This window comes from Nomascus leucogenys, chromosome 10 (assembly GCF_006542625.1).
Source record: "Nomascus leucogenys isolate Asia chromosome 10, Asia_NLE_v1, whole genome shotgun sequence".
Lineage (NCBI taxonomy): Eukaryota > Metazoa > Chordata > Mammalia > Primates > Hylobatidae > Nomascus > Nomascus leucogenys.
This window is the reverse complement of record NC_044390.1, coordinates 58,254,820-58,271,997: the sequence shown is the minus strand read 5'-3', so window position 1 is coordinate 58,271,997 and position 17,178 is coordinate 58,254,820. Positions and strand designations below refer to the sequence as shown.

At 58.0% G+C, this 17,178-nt stretch overlaps 2 protein-coding genes across 2 annotated transcripts; one reads left to right on the top strand and one right to left on the bottom strand.

The window, feature by feature from the left end:
• Nucleotides 1-5,534: 5,534 nt before the first annotated feature.
• On the top strand, nucleotides 5,535-7,371 carry JUNB (JunB proto-oncogene, AP-1 transcription factor subunit). The gene has a single exon (XM_004092866.3). The coding sequence runs from the start codon at nucleotides 5,826-5,828 to the stop codon at nucleotides 6,867-6,869; it is 1,044 nt and encodes a 347-aa protein (XP_004092914.2). The 5' UTR covers nucleotides 5,535-5,825; the 3' UTR covers nucleotides 6,870-7,371.
• A 3,472-nt stretch (nucleotides 7,372-10,843) lies between these two features.
• PRDX2 (peroxiredoxin 2) lies at nucleotides 10,844-15,286 on the bottom strand. The gene is made up of 6 exons (XM_030820710.1): nucleotides 14,990-15,286; nucleotides 14,410-14,521; nucleotides 14,167-14,320; nucleotides 13,431-13,553; nucleotides 13,117-13,247; nucleotides 10,844-11,190 (listed from the first exon to the last, which is right to left on the bottom strand). The coding sequence occupies exons 2-6, from the start codon at nucleotides 14,510-14,512 to the stop codon at nucleotides 11,105-11,107; spliced, it is 597 nt and encodes a 198-aa protein (XP_030676570.1). The 5' UTR covers nucleotides 14,513-14,521; nucleotides 14,990-15,286; the 3' UTR covers nucleotides 10,844-11,104.
• Nucleotides 15,287-17,178: the final 1,892 nt, after the last annotated feature.

The window sequence follows — 17,178 nt, the reverse complement described above, 5'->3', positions numbered from 1 at the left end:
GAGGCCTAGCTCAGCAGCCTCTGCTCCTGCTGGGGTGGGGGCGTGCTATAAAGAGGTCACCCAGGGTCTTGGTGATGCCCAGGTCCCCCAAGGCTTCACCAGCAGTGGCAGGGACAGAAGCAGCTTCCTGGGAAACTTCCCTCATGCCCAACCATCTCAGCCTGGGGAGAGACAAATTCCTTCCTGCTTCCCAGAAAACCTAGCAGCTTCCTCTCCAGGAGAAGGGGCAAGGGACCCCCAAACCACAGAGGTGGGAGAGGGAGGCGGCTGGTAGGCCAGGAGTTCCTGGGGGAGGGCTCCTGCCAGGCCTCAGATCCACACCCAGGGGCAGGGACACGGGAGGGAGGCTGGGTACTGTGTGCTGCGACTTGTGGGTTCTCGCCCTGGCCTGCCCACTGGCTGACTCACAGGCAGCCCCCAGCCCAGTTTCCTAGTGAGGGCCCCACCGGTCAGTGGGGCCAGCAGGGAGGGGGTCACCAGGCTATTTATAAGAAGGAGAAGTCCCTCGTGCCAAGACCAAAAGCCCCGAAGACACTTGTGGGTGGGGGTGGGTGAACTTCCTCCTTATCCTGTGCCCTAGGCCCCAGGCCCTGGGGCATTGGGGAAGCCTGCGCAGGGACTTCTTAGCCAGGTGCTGGTCTGGAGCCCAGGGCCTGGGTAGTGCCCAGCTGCCAGTCTGGACGCTCAGGCCAGGCGGGGGAGGGGGCTGTCCTCCCACCCCCCTCGTGGGGCCGGCCTGGCGCCAGTGGGGCGGCTTGAGGGGGTGGTGCCCAGGCCACAAGGGTGACACTGGCAGAGGCCTGGAACCGGCTGTACCAGCTTGGCTGGGCCCCCGCCCTCCCTGTCTGGCCCAATCTCCACCCCGTGCTCAAACACCCATGCAGAGTGCTTGGAGGGACCCTACTCCCATATGCTGGCCTGTCCACAGAGACCTGTGCCCCTCTCTCTGTGCCCGACCACATTTCTCCCCCAATCAAAGAAGACCTTCAGCGAGGTGCGGTGGCTCACACCTGTAATCCCAGCACTTTGGGAGGCCCAGGTGGGAGGATCCCTTGGGGCCAGGAGTTCCAGACCAGCCTGGGCAACAGAATGAGACCCTGTCTCGATAAAATATAAAAAAATAAAACTTAGCAGGTGTGGTGTGCTTGTAGTCCCAGTTACTCTGGAGGCTGAGGCGGGAGGATTGCTTTTACCCAGGAGTTCAGGGCTGCAGCGAGCTATGATTGTGTAGCTGAACTCTAGCCTGAGCAACAGAGTGAGATGGTCTTGCTTTGTTGCCCAGGCTGGAGTCCAGTGTTAAGATCATGGCTAATGTGATCCTCCTGCCTCAGCCTTCAGAGTAGCTAGGACTACACAGGCACACCCCACTGACCCCAGCGAATTTTTAAATTGTTTTGTAGAGATGGGGGTCTTGCTGTGCTGCCCAGGCTGGTCTCAGAAATTTCTGGGCTAGGGCTGGGCGAGGTGGATCATGCCTGTAATCCCAGCACTTTGGGAGGCTGAGGCGGGCAGATAACTTCAGGTCAGGAGTTCAAGACCGGCTTGGCCAACACAGTGAAACCCCATCTCTACTGAAAATACAAAAAATTAGCCGGGCGTGGTGGCATGCGCCTGTAATCACAGCTATTCGGGAGGCTGAGGTGGAAGAATCGCTTGAACCTGGGAGGTGGAGGTTGCAGTGAGCTGATATTGTGCTACTGCACTCCACCCTGGGCGACAGAGTGATATTCCGCCTCAAAAAAACAAAACAAAACAAACAGTAAAAAAAAAACCTCCTGGGCTCAAGTGATCCTCCCACCTCAGCCTCCCAAAGTGCTGAGATTATAGACGTGAGCCACTGCGTTTGGCCAAAGTGAGGTTCTCTTTAAAAAAACAAAAAAAGGGCCAGGCAAGGTGGCTCACGCCTGTAATCTTAAGACTTTGGGAGGCTCAGGCAGGCTGATCACAAGGTCAGGAGTTTGAGACCAGCCTGACCAATATGGTGAAACCCCGTCTGTACTAAAAATACAAAAATTAGCTAGGCATGGTGGCATGCGCCTGTAATTCCAGCTACTCAGGAGGCTGAGGCAGGAGAATCGCTTGAACCCAGGAGGCGGAGGTTGCAGTGAGCCAACATCATGCCATTGCACTGCAGCGTGGGCGACAGAGCAAGACTCTATCTCAAAAAACAAACAAACAAACAAAACATCAAAAAAAGAGACCCTTCATGAGACGGCCTGCAGTGGGTACTGCATAAATGCTTCTCTGGTTGTCATTATCCACAATATAGTGGCTAGTGCTCTGAAGCCAGACAGCTTGGATTATATCTCAACTCTAGTGCTTATAGCTGTTGGACACCAGACAAGTTCCTTAATCTCCTGTGCTTCAGTTTCTCATCTGTTAAATGGGGATACAAATAACATGCATTTTGCTGGATTGTTGGAAGCAGTCGATGACTTATTTTATGTTAACCACTTAGAAGAGTGCCTAGCCCACAGTAAGAGCCATGTAAGTGTTGGCTATTAAAATAATAATTATTATTTCTCAGCCTGTCTGTCTTAAGTGTTTCTGAGTCTCACTGTCTGTCTGCATGACGCTAACCTTGAACCCATTTGTCTCTCTGCGCATCTCTCCCTGCCCTGACCCCCTGCCCCCATACACCCACTGTTCCTTGCCCTCCTCCTGGGTTGGACTCTCTCTGGGATGGCCTTACCTATCTCTAGGACTCCCTCTGCCATGGCCAGCCTCAGCCCTGGCCAGGGCTGAATTACTGTGGCCTCCTGGCTTGTGGGACCTGCAAGTTAGCTTCCCAAGGTGCTGCCCTCTGGCCTGCCCTGCCCAACCCCCCAAGCTGCCCGCTGCGCCCCCGCGGGGCCCGGCCAGATGTCAGCTGCAGTTATTAGCCTGGGCGGGAGACACAGGCCTGGCAGCGTGCCTGCCAGACTCACAGGCCTCCGGAATCTCCCTTGAGCCTGGGGAGGGGGAGGGGAGCCATTCAAGCAAGGGGAAGAAGGGAGGGGGCATTTAGGGGTCACAGGGACCCTCCAAGGACGGGACGCCCCCAGCTTCTGCTGGGACCTTCCTCCAGCAAGGCCACTGCACTGCTGGACTTCCCCCTGCCCCCACATAGCTCAGTTTCTTTTTCGCCTCTTTTGTTTTCCTTCTCTTTCCCACACTTGGTGAGATCTAGGCTGCCCCAGAAAGGCTGTTTAACCCCTATCTCTTAGCCTCTTTCTACCCTAAAGAAGAGAGAGGCTCTCTTCATCCTCCAGAAGACGGAGGCCTGGGAAGCTGAGAGAGAGAAAGAGAGAGACTAGGCTTCTCACCTCTTGGTCTAGTGGGTTCACACACTAACTACTCGGAAGTCCCACCTTAAGTCTAACTGGAAGCCTGACCATCTGCACCTCGCCGCAGCCCTTCCCGGGGAAGGGGCTCTGGGTTCCCTCATATTCTCCCCTTAGATTTTCAGGTCTTCTCTGACTCAGGGAGGGAAGCTTTCAGATGACGGAGCCACTCTAGGGAAGGAGGGGGGCTCCCTCTAGGTATTCTGGATGATGGTAGGATGGGACCCGCAGACTAAAACGAGAGTGGGGCCCCTGACTCACATGAGTGAGTGCGGGGTGTTGGGGAAGGAGCTCCAGATCTCCTGGCAGAAGGGAAGGGCACCCCACCCGAGGGAGGAGGCAGCCGCCGTTCCAGCCCGCCCAGGCGCCGGGGGCGCCTAGAGGCATCGGCCCGCCCTCTCCGCGCCCCGTCGGGCCGGGGGCGAAGTCCGACCCAGGCCCGCGGGCAGGCGGGGACCTGCCGGGGTGGGTTGGGCCAGGCCGGGCCTGGCAGGACGCAGCCCCAGAGCGGCGGGGTGGGGCGGGGCCGGGCCAGGCGGCCGTGGGGGCCCCGGGGGCGGCGGTCGGGGCTGGTCGGGACTAGCAGTCTGGGGGCCCAGGCGCGCCCTGGGACCTGGCAGATACTCGGGTTCCCCACTTCTGGCTCGGGGCCCCAGGACAGCGCTGGTCCCACCTCTTCCTGTGCCCTAATATGGGCGGCGGGGAGAGACTCCGGGGGCCGGCCCGCCCTCAGTCCTGCCCCCGGACTCCCGCCTGTTGCCATGGCGACCAGGCCCCGCTCCTCGGCTGCGTCCCCCGCCGTCGGGCCAATGGAACAGTCCCCATGCTGCCTGCCTCCGCGGTCCCCTGCAGGCGCCGCGGGCGGAACCATTGCTTGAGGGGAGAGGATGCTGGCTGGAGGCTGCTGCGGCTGGGCGGGCTCCAAGCACCCGGGCCTCCGCGGGGGCTCGCACGCCCAGGTTCCTCTTCCGAGGCGCAGGATGCGGCGGGACCCAGGGCGGGGCGCACGGTCCCGTAGGATCCGAGTGACGGAGACAGGGCCGGGCTCCTTCCCCCGGGGCTGTTGCCACACTTCCTGCCTCGGCGCTCTTTCCCCAGCCTGTTTCTAAGGAAGGGAGTGGGGTTGGGCGACCGCGCCCCAGCCGTCGGGCTGGGTCCAGGCTCCAGGAGCCGAGAAGGTGTCGGGCAAAGCCCAGGGTCAATAGGGGAGGGTTTTAGGATGGGGGACAGAGAATACAGATGCCTAAGAGGTCACCCACGAGGGAGAGCACCAGTCGTGGAAGATCCAGCAGTCCTGGTGCGCGGGACCCTCAAGGCCCCCTCCTCACATGTCAACTGAGTACCCTCTTACTGTCTTCTCTGCTCCGAAGATGTGTCCGGACCCTTCTAACTCTCCTTCATCCGGGCTTCGCAGATGACCCCAGTGGTCCCCAATTTCTGGCAGACAGGTCTCCATCTTCTACCCGGCATATTTTACCTGCCTCAGTGTACCCCAGGCCGCTTACTCGCTTTCTGCGTATCTAGACTTCCCCTAATTCCTCCTTCCCACTTACGGGAGAGCCGTCAGACCCTCCCATGAGCTCCTGGACCCCTACTCATTTCTTGCAATTTAATGGGTCATGCAGCTCCACCAACTCACCCCTTTTGATCTCTCCCCTCCGCCATCCTGTGAAAATTCCAGTCCCGTATCCTTCTGTGCCCGGGACCCCCAGTCAATTCCTGGGTCAGGTGTCTCCTTACCCCTCCCGATTTACAATGCTTAACCCTCATTCCTGCTTTTTGGGGTCTCCCAATGGATTGTCAGTCCTCCTACCCTTCTCGTATTCTGGGTACCTCAGGGGTTTCTTCGCACACCCTGGGACCCTCACCCCACTTGCTGCGTACCAGGTCGTCATATTTGTCCCAGTGGACTCCAAGGAAATCATCCTCCTCCCTGAAACCCCTCACTCATGTGCCTGGGCCCCCCAGCACCTCCTTCCATGCGTACCCTGAGGTCCTTTGAGCCCCTCCCCCTGCAGCCCCGCCGAGCCACCCGGCCCGTGGCCGCTGTTTACAAGGACACGCGCTTCCTGACAGTGACGCGAGCCGCCTCCTCCCCTTCCCCACGCTCGAGGAGGGGGGCGCGGGGGCCCGGCTCCAGCGACGGCCAATCGGAGCGCACTTCCGTGGCTGACTAGCGCGGTATAAAGGCGTGTGGCTCAGGCAGAGCGGCTGGGACCTTGAGAGCGGCCAGGCCAGCCTCGGAGCCAGCGGGGAGCTGGGAGCTGGGGGAAACGACGCCAGGAAAGCTATCGCGCCAGAAAGGGCGACGGGGGCTCGGGAAGCCTGACAGAGCTTTTGCGCACAGCTGCCGGCTGGCTGCTCCCCGCCCGCGCCAGCCCTCGAGAACGCGCGATCAGGCACCCCCCAGTCCGGTCACCGCAGCGGAGAGCAGGCAGCTCGCTGCAGCGAGGCCCGGGGCGGCCCCGCAGGGACCCTCCCCAGACCGCCTGGGCCGCCCGGATGTGCACTAAAATGGAACAGCCCTTCTACCACGACGACTCATACACAGCTACGGGATACGGCCGGGCCCCTGGTGGCCTCTCTCTACACGACTACAAACTCCTGAAACCGAGCCTGGCGGTCAACCTGGCCGACCCCTACCGGAGTCTCAAAGCGCCTGGGGCTCGCGGACCCGGCCCAGAGGGCGGCGGTGGCGGCAGCTACTTTTCTGGTCAGGGCTCGGATACCGGCGCGTCTCTCAAGCTCGCCTCTTCGGAGCTGGAACGCCTGATTGTCCCCAACAGCAACGGCGTGATCACGACGACGCCTACACCCCCGGGACAGTACTTTTACCCCCGCGGGGGTGGCAGCGGTGGAGGTGCAGGGGGCGCAGGGGGCGGCGTCACCGAGGAGCAGGAGGGCTTCGCCGACGGCTTTGTCAAAGCCCTGGACGATCTGCACAAGATGAACCACGTGACACCCCCCAACGTGTCCCTGGGCGCTAGCGGGGGCCCCCCGGCTGGGCCCGGGGGCGTCTACGCCGGCCCGGAGCCACCTCCCGTTTACACCAACCTCAGCAGCTACTCCCCAGCCTCTGCGTCCTCGGGAGGCGCCGGGGCTGCCGTCGGGACCGGGAGCTCGTACCCGACGGCCACCATCAGCTACCTCCCACACGCGCCGCCCTTCGCCGGTGGCCACCCGGCGCAGCTGGGCTTGGGCCGCGGCGCTTCCACCTTCAAGGAGGAACCGCAGACCGTGCCGGAGGCGCGCAGCCGGGACGCCACGCCGCCGGTGTCCCCCATCAACATGGAAGACCAAGAGCGCATCAAAGTGGAGCGCAAGCGGCTGCGGAACCGGCTGGCGGCCACCAAGTGCCGGAAGCGGAAGCTGGAGCGCATCGCGCGCCTGGAGGACAAGGTGAAGACGCTCAAGGCCGAGAACGCGGGGCTGTCGAGTACCGCCGGCCTCCTCCGGGAGCAGGTGGCCCAGCTCAAACAGAAGGTCATGACCCACGTCAGCAACGGCTGTCAGCTGCTGCTTGGGGTCAAGGGACACGCCTTCTGAACGTCCCCTGCCCCCTTACGGACACCCCCTAGCTTGGACGGCTGGGCCCACGCCTCCCACTGGGGTCCAGGGAGCAGGCGGTGGGCACCCACCCTGGGACCTGGGGGCGCCACAAACCACACTGGACTCCGGCCCTCCCGCCCTGCGCCCAGTCCTTCCACCTCGACGTTTACAAGCCCCCCCTTCCACTTTTTTTTGTATGTTTTTTTTTCTGCTGGAAACAGACTCGATTCATATTGAATATAATATATTTGTGTATTTAACAGGGAGGGGAGGAGGGGGCAATCGCGGCGGAGCTGGCCCCGCCGCCCGGTACTCAAGCCCGTAGGGACATTGGGAAGGGGACCCCCGCCCCCTGCCCTCCCCTCTCTGCACCGTACTGTGGAAAAGAAACACGCACTTAGTCTCTAAAGAGTTTATTTTAAGACGTGTTTGTGTTTGTGTGTGTGTTTGTTCTTTTTATTGAATCTATTTAAGTAAAAAAAAATTGGTTCTTTATTAATTTCTGTTGTCTTTTTTTCCAAGCTGGGAGGGCGGAGGGAAAAAAAAAAAGCACTGGTTTGCCTCCTGCTCAGTGCTGTTGATGGCTCGGTCCTGTATGTGTCCCTCTCGTCGGTTCTGCGCAGGCATCTTGTGGTCCCAGCCCAGGAGTCCCACCCTTCACGCGTCCCCAGATCTCCAGGGTTGGATGGTTGGGGCGCGGGACGCGGTCTAGGGACCCAGTAGCTTAAGGCAGGGTGCTCCAGGCGAGACGTGGAGTGCGCAGGCGCGTCCCCGCCCAACCGCGCGCGCCGGGGCTTTCCCCGCTGACGCAGCGGAAGCGCTGCCCATACAAGGACCGATTCTGCCCAGTGACGCGACCGCGGTCTCTGGGCAGATTCCGGGAATCCCCTCCCCCGCTCTGCCGGGCAGGGCCGCGGCGCCGGGAAGGGGGCCGGGATTTTCCCGGGCAGGCGGCTGCCCGGGCACGGAAAGCCCCAGGCCTGGGTCCAGAGCGCCCGCGGTGGGCGGGCAGCACTCCTGGGCCCTGGGAGCCACCCCTGTGCCACCTTCAAGACACTGGCGCCTATGCCCCGCCGCGCCCACGCCCCCTGCGTCTGACCTGACCGGGGCGGAGGGTTGCTGCTGCCTGGGCGGCTTTGCGGACGCCGTCCCCTCTACCCCCACCCCCTCCAGGAAGGGCGGCGCCCGCTTGCCAGTTTCCCCTCACGGGTGCCAGGCCAGGAGCGGGGCGACTGCCAGGTCTGGTCCTGCCGGGGCGGCTGCTCGGGCCGCTGGGCGCCGCCACCGCCCTGGCGCTGGGCTCCCTCCCGCGCAGCTGGGACACGTGGGGGTGGGGGTGGGGGTGCTGGTGCTGCTGGCACGCCTGGAAGGAATCTGGCCGGCTTCGGGGTTGGAAGCCCCCAGAACAGTGGAGAAAAACAGGTAGAGAAACCAGACAGGCAGTAGGGTGAGTGGAACAGACACCTCATCAATTCACTTGTACGATACCTAGAACAACTAGACCCTGGAGACACAGCCTGGACCACTCCAGACAAGACAATAAATAAACAAGCAAACATGGTTCTTTGGAGATGGTGGTAAGTGCTAATAAGAGGAAAAAAAAAAAAAAAAACAGGTCAAGGTGGCAGTGATGGGGCAGGGAGGAAAGTTGCCTTGCAGAATGGAGTGGGAACATGGACCTTTAATAGGGTGACTTTTTCTTTTTTATATTTTAGAGATGGGTCTTTGTCCTGTTGCCCAGGTTGGAGTGCAGTGGTGCAATCATAGCTAACTGCAGCCTAGACCTTCTGTGCTCAAGCAAGCCTCCCACTTCAACTTCCCAACTAGCTAGAGCTACAGGCATACACCACTATGCCTGGCTAATTTTGTTTATTTTTGTAGAGATGGGATCTGCTATGTTGCCCTGGCTGGTCTGGAACTGCTGGGTCAAACAGTCCTCCCGCCTTGGCCTTTCAAAGCACTGGGATTCCAGGCGTGAGCCACTGTGCTTGTCCTGCAGTGATTTTTTTTTTTTTTTTTTTGAGATGGATTCTTGCTCTGTCACCCAGACTGGAGTGCAGTGGTGCAATCTTGGTTCACTGCAACCTCTGCCTTTCGGGTTCAAGCGATTTTCCTGCCTCAGCCTCCCAAGTAGCTAGGATTATAGGTGCCTGCCACCATGCCCAGCTAATTTTGTATCTTTAGTAGAGACTGGGTTTCAGCACGTTGGCTAGGCTGGTCTTGAACTCCTGACCTGAGGTCATCTGCCAGCCTCGGCCTCCAAAGTGCTGGGATTACAGGTGTGAACTATCGTGCCTGGCCGTGACTTTTCAAAAGATTTGAAGAAGTGGGGTCCTGAGAAAATCCTGGGTAACAACAGCATCAGAGGTAACAGTTTTTTGTGTGTTTGTTTTTTAGATGGAGTCTCCCTCTGTCACCCAGGCTGGAGTGCAGTGGCTCGATCTCAGTTTACTGCAACTTCCACCCATAGGATTCAAGCGATTCTCCTGCCTTGGCCTCCCAAGTAGCTGGGTCTACAGGCGTGCATCACCATGCCAGGTTAATTTTTGTATTTTTAGTAGAGACAGGGTTTCACCGTGTTGGCCAGGCTGGTCTTGAAGCCCTGACCTCATGTGATCCGCCTGCCTGGGCTTCCTAAAGTGCTGGGATTACAGATGTGAGCCACCCCGCTTGACTGGGAGCAGCTTTTTTTTTTTTTTTTTGAGACGGAGTCTTGCTCTGTTGCCCAGGCTGGTGTGCAGTGGCGCGATCTCGGCTCACTGCAAGCTCTGCCTCCTGGGTTCACGCCATTCTCCTGCCTCAGCCTCCCAAGTAGCTGGGACTACAGGCGCCTGCCAACACGCCCGGCTAATTTTTTGTATTCTTAGTAGAGACGGGGTTTCACTGTATTAGCCAGGATGGTCTCGATCTCCTGACCTCGTGATCCGCCCGTCTTGGCCTCCCAAAGTGCTGGGATTACAGGCGTGAGCCACTGCGCCCGGCCTTGGGAGCAGCTCTTAAATGGCAAAATTCATGTAGCCAGGTGAGCCTGTGAAAGAACAGCAGGAAGCCAGCATGTCTGGAATGGAGTGAACCACAACAGGGCAGATGTCAAGGGAGACTGAGCAGGGGCCTTGGGGAGGAGTATAGATTAAATTCCAAGGGAGATGAGTGACCCTTAGAGGGTATTAGGTGGGTACCAGCATTAATAGTGGATCCATGGATTAAATGAGCTTTTTAGCCCTGTTCTGTAGGAGGAAACTGGGGCATAGAGTAGCAAAACTACTTTCCTGAACGCACACAATATTAAACTGCACCCTTGGGAACCCTGCCTTGCCTCTAATACCTGCCTTCTAGCCTAACTGCCACCCTCCCACCCCAGGGGCAGACAGGCAACCTTTCCAGCCTGGGGTGGGGCAGAGCTCACAGCAGGGACTCTGCACTCTGCACGTAGCTCAGGCTCTCATTCTTGGTTCTGCTCTTAAGACTAGGTCCCCACCCTCTTCCCCATAAGACTAGACTGGGCTGGGTTCCTTCCAGCTCGAGGAAGCAGTCTTAGGAACTAGGAACTGGGCCCTACACAGGGGCCTCGGCCCCCAGCTTCACATAACTTATCTCCTACAACTTTTACCACGTGCATGGTGATCTGGGTTTGCAGTCCCATTTTACTGCTGAAGAGACCCAGAGACGATCACAGCTCTTAAACGGCATTTGAACCCTGGCTGGCTGGTGACAAAATGTGGGCGCTGCCTTGCATGGTCAGATTTCTGGATGTAAGGCATCCTGGGATTTGCAAGGGACAAACGGCATGCCCTACCCCGCCAAAACCGCCTTGAGCGCAAGCAGGAAAAGAGCAGGCACTGAGCATGTGATAAGACCGCCACCGTGTGGCGAAGATGAGCAACCACAGGGTCAGTTTCCCAAGCCTGAGCCTGGAGAAGGAAGGGGGTTTTGCAGGGGAGGACAAAAGGACAGAGCACACCAACACAGACTCACACCTTACCCTAATACTTTATTGGTCATCTCTAGGCCTGTGTGCGGCTGGGTGGGCTTGGGGGAGGGCGTCACTATTCAGCTCCTAGGTGGAGGCTTGAGAAGGCCTTGGCCTAGCCCTCCAGGGTCCCATATTGTGGAGTTTGGAGGGGCAGGTCTGGCCTTTCCTGGGTCAGCACAGGGAACCCAGGTGGGGGCACAGGTGGACGCCCAGCACAGGCACCTAGGCAGGAGCACAAGCTCACTGTCCGTTAGCCAGCCTAATTGTGTTTGGAGAAATATTCCTTGCTGTCATCCACGTTGGGCTTAATCGTGTCACTGCCAGGCTTCCAGCCAGCGGGACAAACTGTGGGAAGACACAAGGATGCACATGAAGGCTACAGCCCCAGGTTCAAGGTGAAGCAAAGCAAGGGCCTGTGTTGCAGAAGAAAATGCTGGAAGCAAGTGGTCCAGGCCCAGGAATGTGGATATTAAGAGAAGCCCTCCAAGCCCAGTTCAGTATTTTTTCTTTCTTTTTTTTTTGAGACAGATTCTTGCTCTGTTGCCCAGGCTGAAGTACAGTGGCATGATCTGAGCTCATGCAACCTCCGCCTCCTGGGTTCAAGCGATTCTCGTGCCCCAGACTCCCAAATAGCTGGAATTACAGGGGCGTACCACCACGCCTGGCTAATTTTTGTATTTTTGGTAGAGACCATGTTAGCCACACTTGTCTTGAACTCCTGACCTCAAGTCATCTGCCCGTCTTGGCCTCCCAAAGTGCTGGGATTACAGGTGTGAGCCACCATGCCTAGCCAAGTTCAGTATTTTGTGTTTTTCTTTTTTTTTTTTTTTTGAGATGGAGTCTCGCTCTGTTGCCCAGGCTGGAGTGCAGTGGCACAATCTCGGCTCACTGCAAGCTCCGCCTCCCGGGTTCACGCCATTCTCCTGCCTCAGCCTCTCCGAGTAGCTGGGACTACAGGCGCCCGCCACCAGGCCCGGCTAATTTTTTTGTATTTTTAGTAGAGACGGGGTTTCACCTTGGTCTCGATCTCCTGACCTCGTGATCCGCCCCCCTCGGCCTCCCAAAGTGCTGGGATTACAAGCATGAGCCACCGCGCCCGGCTTTTTTTTTTAACCAATACCCCATCTCTTAAAAAAAAAAAAAAAAGAAAGAGATGGGGTATTGCTATGTTGCCTAGGCTGGACTCAAATTCCTGGGCTTAAGCAATCTTCTGCCTCACTCTCCAGAGTAGGTGGAACTGCAGGCATGAGACAGCATCTTCCTGTCTTTTTGGCCCCTTTAGTCCCGTCTTTGTCCCTCTGCCCCACCCCTACAGTTTTTGTTGTTGTTGTTTTTGTTGTTTTTGAGATGGAGTCTTACACTGGCGCCCGGGCTGGAGTGCAGTGGCGCGATCTCGGCTCACTGCAACCCCCTCCCGGGTTCAAGCGATTCTCCTGCCTCAGCCTCCCAAGTAGCTGGGATTACAGGCACCCGCCACCGCACTCAGCTAATTTTTTTATATTTTTAGTAGAGACGGGGTTTAACTATGTTGGCCAGGCTAGTCTCAAACTCCTGACCTCATGATCCGCCCGCCTCGGCCTCCCAAAGTGCTGGGATTACAGGCGTGAGCCACCGCGCCCGGCCTGTTTGTTTGTTTTTTTGAGACAGGGTCTTGCTGTGTCACCCAGGCTGGAGTGCATGGTGCGATCACAGCTTACTGTAGCCTTGACCTCCCAGGCTCAAGTGATCCTCCGGCCTCAGCCTCCTGAGTAGCTGGGACTATAGGCATGCTTCCCAAGCCAGGCTAATTTTTTTTTTTTTTCGAGACCGAGTTTTGCTCTGTTGCCCAAGCTGGAGTACAATGGTGCGATCTCAGCTCACTGCAACCTCTGCCTCCTGGGTTCAAGTGAACTCGTGCCTCAGTCTCTCAAGTAGCTGGGATTACAAGCACCACCATGCCCAGCTAATTTTTTGTGTTCTTAGTAGAGACAGGGTTTCACCATATTGGTCAGGCTGGTCTCAAACTCCTGACCTCAGGTGATCCACCCGCCACAGCTTCCCAAAGTGCTGGCATTACAACCTTGAGCCACTGAGCCCGGCCCCTTTGTCCACCTTGGTTGAATGTCAGGGGTATTTGTCTCCTGCCACATTAGAAACATCCTGCAGACAAAGCCCTGAGCTGAATCTTCTTTGGGGCCCCATCTGGACAGGTAAGAGGACAGGCAGTGAATGTTTGCATGAGTGACGGAGGCGCTGAGTATGTACCCATGTGTTATATGTGTATCTGCTCACCTTCCCCATGCTCATCTGTGTACTGGAAGGCCTGGACCAGCCGCAGAGCCTCATCCACGGAGCGTCCCACAGGCAAATCATTAACAGTGATCTGGCGAAGGATACCCTTGCCATCGATGATAAAGAGGCCCCTGAAGACATGAGGGTTCCCAGTGAGGAGGTGGGATCTCCCACTGCCAGAGACAAGGAAGGGACTACCACCCGCTACTAGCCACAGGGCTGGGGGCAGAGAAGACATTGTACAGGAGTGTTCCCAGCATCACAGGAATGGGGGGCGGGGCGCTCCCTGAGCCCGACTGAGGGTCCCACGGTACCTGTAGGCAATGCCCTCATCTGTTTTCAGCACGCCATAATCCTCAGACAAGCGTCTGGTCACGTCAGCAAGCAGGGGGATGTTCAGGGGGCCCAGGCCTCCCTCCTTCCGGGGGGTGTTGATCCTGGGAGTGGGGGAGACAGAGTTGGGGCCTCAGGATGCCTGGCACAGCAGGGTCCTCACCCCGTGGGCCCAATGTGATAAGCAACTGGAGGCCGGAGATAAGGGGCTTTAGAGTAGGCTGCTGGGAGCCTCACCCACCCCACCCCGGGTTGGGTGCAAGGACTGTATCCCCACAGCTGGGAAGACTACGCTTGAGAGGCAAAGCTCCAGCTAAGTGGCTTCACATGTGCTTGTAACTTGCAGCATCACCCAGCAGAGAGCCTGTGTTAAGAGTCCCCATCCTCCTCTAGCTGTGTCATGGGGTACAGCCCTTCATTTCGGTGAACTGGAGTTTCCATCTTCACGAAATAGGGCAGCGCAGCCTCCCTCCTGGGAACTAAGTAGATAGAGTTGCATCTGAGTTGCATCTGCAACTCTATGTCAGGCAACTAGTTGTCAAATGCTAATTACTGTCATCATCCTTAAAGACTTGGGCGGCAATGTTTCCATTATTTTCAAGATGGGGAAACGCAGGTTCCAGAGGTTGAGCAATGGCCACGAAGCCACACAGCTCGGACCCTAGGGTATGGGCTATGGGCTTAGCTGCAACCTCCCTCTCTGGCCCCTGCTCATACCAAGCCAGGTGGGTGAACTGAGAGTCCACCGAGACGCCCAGCACTTCACAGCCCAGCTTGCGGAAGTCCTCCGCACGGTTGCTGAACGCTATGATCTCGGTGGGGCACACAAAAGTGAAGTCCAGAGGGTAGAAAAAGAGGACCACGTACTTCCCTGGGGAGGAGGGACAAAGAGGAGTTAGGGCCCAGCCTCTCTCATGCAGGACCCCGCTTCTACCTGGGCCCCCTCCGGGCCGCGCTCACCTTTGTAGTCCGACAGCTTCACCTCTTTGAAGGCGCCATCAACCACCGCTGTGGCCTTGAAATCAGGGGCTGGCTTTCCGATGCGCGCGTTACCGGAGGCCATGACTGAAAGCTGAGCCCCCCGCCCGGTCAGTGCGCCAGGGAAGACACTTTGTCCTCCCCAACCCAAGGTCGCGCTGGGTGCTGGGCCCTGTGACTGAGTCAGCACGGCGGAGGCGACAGCACTAACCCTCACCCTCCCGGGTACCCAGTCTACGAGGCCCGGAGGCTGCCGGGGACCCGCCCTCCTGACCAGAGCACGAATGACCCAGCCACTGCCACCAGCACCCCACGAGCGAGTCGGCCGGAGGGCGGTGTCGCAAGCCCCCAGCCCAGAAGGAGACAGTGAGGCCCCCACGAGCAGGGGCGGGGAGCCAGGCGATCCGGCCTGCGCTGCAAGGCTGTGGCCTCGGTTTCCCCGCAAGGACAAAGGAGGCCACTATAGCGGATGGAAAATAAAGGCGGCCAGCACTAAGGTCAGGATCGGGCCAAAGCAGCCTGAAGGGGGTCCTCACGCCAGGTGCACTCCCAGTGTTCATACCTGCGTAGGCAAAGGCTAGATGCACTGACGACCACACGCGTGGACCCGCGTTCTCAGCGCCAAGTGAGCCCTGGGCTGCGAAGCGTATTATGCCTGGCCCGAACCAAGACGTGCACAGCGCCGGGGAGGGAGCGGACGAGAGGAGCGGTCGGGTCCACTGCGCCCGCAGATGCGGGGGAGCGTGCGGCCGGGTCCATGCGCCTGCGGGCGGCGGGGGGAGACGCCGTTGCCTTCGGCCGGGACCACTGCACCGGCCCGCGGGGGTAATGCGGCCGCCGCAGACTCCGCGCACGACTCCGCCTGGGAGCGCGCTATGGGCCGTTGGAGTCTGGCATGGCCCAGACCCCGTCGGCGCTGCTGCTGGCGCCTCTGCTACTCCTGCAACTGGCGACCCCTACCCAGGTCTACCAGGACTATCAGTACTTAGGGCAGCAGAGCGAAGGTGACACCTGGGAGCAGCTGAGGCTGCAGCATCTAAAGGGTAACCTCAGGCGGCGGGGATGACGATGCCCAAAGGCTCCCCGTTGCCCTACTTCACCTGCTGGCTGCAAAGGGACCTTCCTCCGCGGGCTACAAATCTCCACCCAGCTCCGCACTGGAGGCGTCCCCTTGGGCTGGTTACTTTTCTCTAAGGCTCGGTTTACTCTTGGATATATTGAAATAGATACTGCTTTAAAGCAGCTCCCAGGGGAAGAGGGGGTGTGGGCAGGACACTGAAGCTGTCACTCGGGGATAGGTGCCAGGAAGGGCAGAGACAGAGAAAGAAGGGGGCGGGCAAGCTTGGGAAATCAGAGAGGGTCCGGTGGCAGAAGACCCGTGACCAGTGCAGCGAGAACGACAAGCGAAAGTCCCAAATGAAAAGATTTGGGGAAAGAATGTCCAAGGAAGAGGGAATAGCAAGTGCCAAGGTGAAAAGGCCTGAAGGAGAAATGGAAAGAGGTCGGTGAGCTGTGACAGAGACTTGGGTTTGGGAGGGTCGGGGGTGTCAGACCTTGGTGAGCGGTGAGTTGGGATAAGATCTGTCTCATAGGGGAAAGGGGCAGATTAAAGAGCCCTTTAAAGTGATCATAGTGGCCGGCGCGGTAGCTCACGCCTATAATCCTAGCACTTTGGGAGGCTGAGGTGGGAGGATCCCTTTGTCTCGGAGACCAGAGCAGTCTGGCCCACATAGCAAGACTCCATCTCTACAAAATATATTTTAAAATTAGCCTGACGTGATGGCCCAGCACTTCGGGAGGCAGAGGCGGGAGGACTGCTTGAGCCCAGGGGTTCAAGACCAGCCTGGGCAACATGGAGAGACCCCCCCCCCATACAGAAATAAATAAATAAATAAAAATGAAAAATAAATTAGCCTGCCACGGTGGCATGCGCCTGTAGTCCCAGCTACTCAAGAGGCTCATAGAGGAGGACCATTTGTGCCAAGGAGTTTGAAGCTGCAGTGAGCCATGATTACGCCCTTGCATTCCAACCTGGGTAACAGAGCAAGATCCTGTCTCAAAATAAATAAATAAATAAATAAATAAACAAACAAACTGATCATAATAAATTGGTTTGTATATGCTAGCACAGCACCGGGAGATTTACTTACTTTCATTATGTCAATTATGCCATTTATCCCTTGACAGCCCTGCTGTCAGGTGGCATTGTGCCTTCTAGGTAGGGCCGTGGTCACACCCTTGAAGACAGAAGTCAGCTTCAAATGGCGGGCGCCAAGGATGTCGTAGGACACTCACAACTGGGCAGGCTGGCACAGCCTGGAAGTGTCAGGTTGTAGTTCCTCTGGGCCACTTATCCCGTATATGAGCTTGGAAGGTTGGCTTGCTGTCTCTGGGTCTTGGTTTCCCCACCTGAGCCTCATGGAAATATTAAATGAGGCCAGGCATGGTGGCTGGCTCACACCTGTAATCCCAGCACTTTGGGAGGCTGAGATGGGAGTATCACTTGAGCCCAGGAGTTCCAGACGAGCCTGGGCAACATGGTGAAACACCGTCTCTGCAAAAAATACAAAAAATTAGCCAGGCACAGTGGCATGTGCCTGTAGTCCCAGCTATTTGGGAGGCCGAGGTAGGAGGATTGCTTGAGCCCAGGAGGGTGAGGCTGCAGTGATCTGTGACTGCGTCACTGCTCCAGCCTGGGCGACAGAGCGAGACCCTGTCTCAAAAGAAAAAAAAGGCCGGGCGCGGTGGCTC

Bases quoted from the DNA above. Each gene is read 5' to 3' on its own strand.
- PRDX2 (XM_030820710.1), bottom strand. From the start codon at position 14,512: ATGGCCTCCGGTAACGCGCGCATCGGAAAGCCAGCCCCTGATTTCAAG. The intron at 13,554-14,166 runs GTATGAGCAGGG...CCCCACTCCCAG, and splicing joins CAGTTCACCCACCTGGCTTG to GATCAACACCCCCCGGAAGG. The intron at 11,191-13,116 runs GTGAGCAGATAC...GTCTTCCCACAG, and splicing joins CACAGATGAGCATGGGGAAG to TTTGTCCCGCTGGCTGGAAG.
- JUNB (XM_004092866.3), top strand. From the start codon at position 5,826: ATGTGCACTAAAATGGAACAGCCCTTCTACCACGACGACTCATACACA.